Below are 6,000 nucleotides of genomic sequence, written 5' to 3'. Positions count from 1 at the left end.
TAGACTTAAAAGCAATCTAAAAAAGCTACTAAAGACAAGGTGCCGACGTGGCTCCAAATACAGTGGACTGACTTCAATTAAATGTCGCACATACGGCATTGGCACCCAATATCATACCCAAAGAAATGTGTATTGATGCACAACAGTTAAAGGGAACCTGTCATGTAAAATAACACAACATGCGGATATGGGGTTTATCCGCAAGTTAGTAGGGCTCTGACACCGTGCAGCTCCGGCAGTGAAATTAGCTTTATTCACCCAGCACTATTTGGCTTCCAGTCATGGGGGAGGTGCCGGCACGGTTTCAGTCTCTGTTCTCTGTACAAAGAGCGTCAGCTGTAACTGCACCCATGGCACTGACTGACAGCAGGATCAGCATTAGGTCCGGCTGTCAGTCAGTGCCGGGGTGCGGTTACAGCAGCCGCTCTCTATACACTGAGCGAAGAGTGAAACCGTGCTGGCGCCACCCCTATGACTGGAAGCCGAACGCTGCCAGAGGGGATTAAAGAGAATTTCCTCCCGGCAGCGGGGCTCTCAGTGCCGTCACCACACGACGTCATAACGCTACTTACCTGCAGATTAAATCCATATCTGCAAATTAATAGTGTGTTTTTTTTTTTTACACGACAGGTTCTCATTAGATACATTGGGCTTTCAAAACTAGTTCACCCTCAGTTAGAATTTGTAGAAGGTACAGGGTATCGCCCAGTAGTTAGTTCATTTACATATTTCCAGGAGTAGTAACAGAGGAACAGTAGAATAACAAGTTCTAATAAAAAAAAATATTTAAGAAATAAGAGTCTTAAATAAAACAGACATGTCAGGAGAGATAACAGGTCCTCAATAAAGAGTGGCCCTGCACAAAAGCTTTGTATAAATCTTTTTATCCAACACATTCTTTTAAAAAAAAATCCAGTTCAATCACATTATAATATACCTCCTAAAACAAAACAAAAAAAAAGTCTGACTAATGAAACCTCCTTTAAGATATATACAGGCCCTTTAGTATTTCCTGTACCCCCTAGAATATAAAACATTCAGGGCCCCCTGGACTTCCTCACACACATCACCCAGCAATCTAAGGGTATGTGCACACATTGAGTATTTGCAGCAGATTTTTCTGCACAATAAACAATTGTTGGCAGGAAAACCGCAGCTTTAAATACAAAAGGTTTTTATGTGCATTTTTACTTTTTTTTCCCCCTTGTTCGTTTGAATAGGTGAAAAATGCTGCAAAAACACTAAAAGAATTGACATTCTGCAAATTTGAGAAGACTCTTTGATGGTTTAAATCCGCAAGCTGCACGAGATTATAGAAAGCTCATTCACTTCGCTGGTAATGTAAAAAGCAACATTTTTTTTTTTAAAAACTGAGTGGCAATAACGCAGAATGTGAACAAGCCCTAAGAACTTAAATAAAAGTGGGGAGCAGCCGGTGACGCAGCTAGACCTCCCTAATTGGGGAAATGGGGTCGGTCTTGAATATGTATATTTTAGAACATTACTCTGTCATATAGGATAAGAAATATTAAAGCTTTCCCGTTCTTCTAGATATTTTAAAACTATTCAGGAATATATTTTGTAAAGTTGCTTTTATACTGATACATTTACTATAGTATTTATTAAAACTTGTCATGGAGGCACTTATACATTAACTGCGTATTACATATCTAGGCATTTATCTCAGGTTCACTTGTATTTTATGTCTTCTCCCAAGCACCTATGTGAATAAAACTATAACTCAATTACAATTGGAATATGATTTTACATGTTCTTATAAATTTCATAATTTTTTATATTCTAATGCAGATTAAAAACTTTCCAAAAATCCTGATCTGAAGTACCTGTGTATGTATTATGTGAGTTATCCTTAGACTTCAATGTCTACATATATATTAATGTTTATGCAGATAAAGCTTTCCCCATCACTGGAGTCTAATTTGCAAGCGAATATTCAAAATATGTAAGGAAATTGCATATTTCCTATTAATTCAGAATTCAATCATTTCTTTGCTGTGATAACTACAATATATGAATCAATGGCCTCACAGAGAATCCACTCAGCCATAGTGTTTTTGTTTACCTCAAAATTATCCACTTAGCGGGAACAACATTTTTACATTAAAGGAATATGTATAATTAAAAAGAAATGTGTATGCAGTTTACAGTCATTTTTTTAGAATGGAAATTCTGGATTATGAAATTAAATACTTTCTGTTTTCTTTAAATCTAGGAAATGCACAAAAAAAAGAAAAAACTAAAAAAATGTGTGTGTGTAAGGGATATTTTTTATTTCCTGCAACAAGTATTCAAGATGTGTGTGTGTGTGTGTGTATATATATATATATATATATATATATATATATGACCAAAGTGGAAATACAACATGGGCTAAATTACTGCAATAGTAAAAAACAAAAACAAAACAAGAACAGCAAAAAACATGGAGACGTAAGAAAGAAATGTATCATGCGACACAGCAGTTAAAGTCACGGGCTTCAGCGGCGAAACGCATCACCCCTCGTGTCTTGACACACAGGCAGATGCAGCACGGCAGACACATTTGCTACTTTACAAGATAAACAGAAATGCATGAATAAGACGAAAGGTGTAAAAAGTCACAGATAATAAAAACAAGGGCCCTGGCGGCGCATAGACAGTGCCTTGTGGACAGGATCACAAATTCCCTTATTGAGCAAAATGCATCTTACTGCTTCTTCTATCTCCGAATCACATGGAGAAGAGACGCAGGGTAAATAAGAAGCCATTATGTCTTTGGCAAACATATTTATTAAATAGTTTGACACATAACCCTCTACAGCAGCGCTCAGATCAGTGAGGCAGGAGGACCTCAGGTCTTTCACTTCTGATTGAATTCCAGAACGGTCGTCAATCTTGTAGACTCGTGATCCTGCACTTTGATGGTCAGTAGAATTATCTGGATGGTCACTAAGGCAGCAAGGCATTTCTTCCTTCTTAATACTGAAACATCCTTCCATCTACCACATTTCCTATCACAGTTGTGTTAGTCTTCTTACTGACAAGCTGAAAGTAACAATTTGAATGTTTAGAAACAATTTGTTCGATGTCTTCTTCAGGAGTTGAGAGACAGTTTTGACCACAGATCTTCTTGAAACCTGAAGAGAAGCATTGATATTTCATGGTTATATTTCTCAAGAGAGTTAACGGACACGTCTCGTTTCACCATTCGTCTGGTTTTTGCTTTGTTGTGTCATAAGCTCGGATTACTTCTGACTGTGAGACAATACCATTCTCATCCTGGGAGAAAGCGTATCCATCTGTAGAAAATGAGAGGAATATTTTATGAAATGGTCGAACACGCTTAGGCTCAGGTCGCACTGCTGTTATGGCTTTACAGGTGTCTGCATGGATATTATGGCTCTAATATAGGGATCCTACTAATAATTGGTTTGTCGGAAGGTTTCCTTTTTTATCCTGTATAGTGGCTAATGATTAGGTGGCCATCGAAGAACAGTGTAGGCAGATTTATAAGTCGTATATATATACACACGTCTATAATACACTGCTCAAAAAAATAAAGGGAACACTCAAATAACACATCCTAGATCTGAATGAATGAAATATTCTCATTGAATACTTTGTTCTGTACAAAGTTGAATGTGCTGACAACAAAATCACACAAAAATCATCAATGGAAATCAAATTTATTAACCAATGGAGGCCTGGATTTGGAGTCACCCCCAAAATTAAAGTGGAAAAACACACTACAGGCTGATCCAACTTTGATGTAATGCCCTTAAAACAAGTCAAAATGAGGCTCAGTATTGTGTGTGGCCTCCATGTGCCTGTATGACCTCCCTACAATGCCTGGGCATGCTCCTGATGAGGTTGCGGATGGTCTCCTGTGGGATCTCCTCCCAGACCTGGACTAAAGCATCCGCCAACTCCTGGACAGTCTGTGGTGCAACGTGACGTTGGTGGATGGAGAGAGACATGATATCCCAGATGTGCTCAATCGGATTCAGGTCTGAGGAACGGGCGGGTTAGTCCATAGCTTCAATGCCTTCATCTTGCAGGAACTGCTGACACACTCCAGCCACATGAGGTCTGGCATTGCCAACCACACCAGCATATTGTCTCACAAAGGGTCTGAGGATCTCATCTCGGTACCTAATGGCAGTCAGGCTACCTCTGGCGAGCACATGGAGGGCTGTGCGGCCCTCCAAAGAAATGCCACCCCACACCATTACTGACCCACTGCCAAACCGGTCAAGCTGAAGGATGTGGCAGGCAGCAGATCGCTCTCCACGGCTTTTCAGACTCTGTCACATGTGCTCAGTGTGAACCTGCTTTCATCTGTGAAGAGCACAGGGCGCCAGTGGCGACTTTGCCAATACTGGTGTTCTGTGGCAAATGCCAAGTGTCCTGCACGGTGTTGGGCTGTGAGCACAACTCTCATCTGTGGATGTCAGGCCCTCATACCACCCTCATGGAGTCGGTTCCTAACATTTACAGTGTGTCTTCAGCAAAATGGCGCCGGACAGCGCGGTGCTCCGGTGCCGTACTCCTCCCCCGGCCTCTGGCAGAACAGGATACAGCAGGGATAGAGCACAGGGAAGAAAGGTGAGTATAAGTATTATTTTTTTTTTGTGTGTGCAGAGAATACCATGCATACCAGGATTAGGGGGATGAGGGGTACCATGCATACCAGGATTGGGGGTGAGGGGACCATATATACCAGGATTGGGGGATGAGGGGACCATGCATACCGGGATTGGAGGTGAGGGGACCATGCATACCAGGATTGAGGGATGAGGGGGCCATGTAAACCAGGATTGGGGGATGAGGGGTACCATAAATACCAGGATTGGGGGTACAGGGGGGCCATGCATACCAGGATTGGGGGTGAGGGGACCACACATACCAGGATTGGTGGATGAGGGGTGCCATGCATAGCTGGATTGGGGATGAGGGGACCATGCATACCAGGATTGGGGGTTGAGGGGTACCATGCATACCAGGATTGGGGATGAGGGGTACCATGCATACCAGGTTTGGGGGGATGAGGGGGCCATGCATACCAGGTTTGGGGGGATGAGGGGTACCATACATACCAGGATTGGGGGATGAGGGGTGCCATGCATAGCTGGATTGGGGGTGAGGGGACCATGCATACCAGGATTGGGGGTGAGGGGACCACGCATACCAGGATTGGGGATTGAGGGGTACCACACATACCAGGATTGGGGGATGAGGGGTACCATACATACCAGGATTGGGGGATGAGGGGTGCCATGCATAGCTGGTTTGGGGATGAGGGGACCAAGCATACCAGTATTGGGGGTGAGGGTACCACGCATACCAGTATTGGGGAATGAGGGGTACCACGCATACCAGGATTGGGGGATGAGGGGTACCATGCATACCAGGATTGGGGATGAGGGGTACCATGCATACCAGGATTGGGGATGAGGGGTACCATGCATAACAGGATTGGGAGTTGAGGGGTACCATGCATACCAAGATTGGGGGTGAGGGGTGCCATGCGTACCAGGATTGAGGGTGAGGGGTGCCATGCGTACCAGGATTGAGGGTGAGGGGTGCCATGCGTACCAGGATTGAGGGTGAGGGGTGCCATGCGTACCAGGATTGAGGGTGTATACACATACATATACACAGTACAGACCAAAAGTTTGGACACACCTTCTCATTTAAAGATTTTTCTGTATTTTCATGACTATGAAAATTGTACATTCACACTGAAGGCATCAAAACTATGAATTAACACATGTGGAATTATATACTTAACAAAAAAGTGTGAAACAACTGAAAATATGTCTTATATTCTAGGTTCTTCAAAGTAGCCACCTTTTGCTTTGATGACTGCTTTGCACACTCTTGGCATTCCAAACTTTTGGTCTGTACTGTATGTATATATACACATACATACATATATATATATACATATATATATACATACACATACATATATATATATATATACACATATGTATACAC

At 42.4% G+C, this 6,000-nt stretch overlaps 1 protein-coding gene across 5 annotated transcripts in view; it reads right to left on the bottom strand.

The window, feature by feature from the left end:
* Positions 1-425: 425 nt before the first annotated feature.
* ATP8A1 (ATPase phospholipid transporting 8A1) overlaps positions 426-6,000 on the bottom strand; it is a 250,232-nt gene continuing 244,657 nt past the window's right edge. For all 5 annotated transcript variants that reach the window (XM_073645564.1, XM_073645562.1, XM_073645563.1 and 2 more), the window contains one exon: positions 426-3,299. In XM_073645564.1, coding sequence (XP_073501665.1) covers positions 3,202-3,299 — 98 coding nt within the window. In that variant the 3' untranslated portion in view covers positions 426-3,201. The remainder of the gene's footprint in view (positions 3,300-6,000) is intronic.

This window comes from Phyllobates terribilis, unplaced genomic scaffold (assembly GCF_046119375.1).
Source record: "Phyllobates terribilis strain yellow unplaced genomic scaffold, ASM4611937v1 Scaffold_1__5_contigs__length_1240528914, whole genome shotgun sequence".
Taxonomy (NCBI): domain Eukaryota; kingdom Metazoa; phylum Chordata; class Amphibia; order Anura; family Dendrobatidae; genus Phyllobates; species Phyllobates terribilis.
Note: the sequence above shows the minus strand (reverse complement) of the source record. Positions and strands in the feature narration are given on the sequence as shown.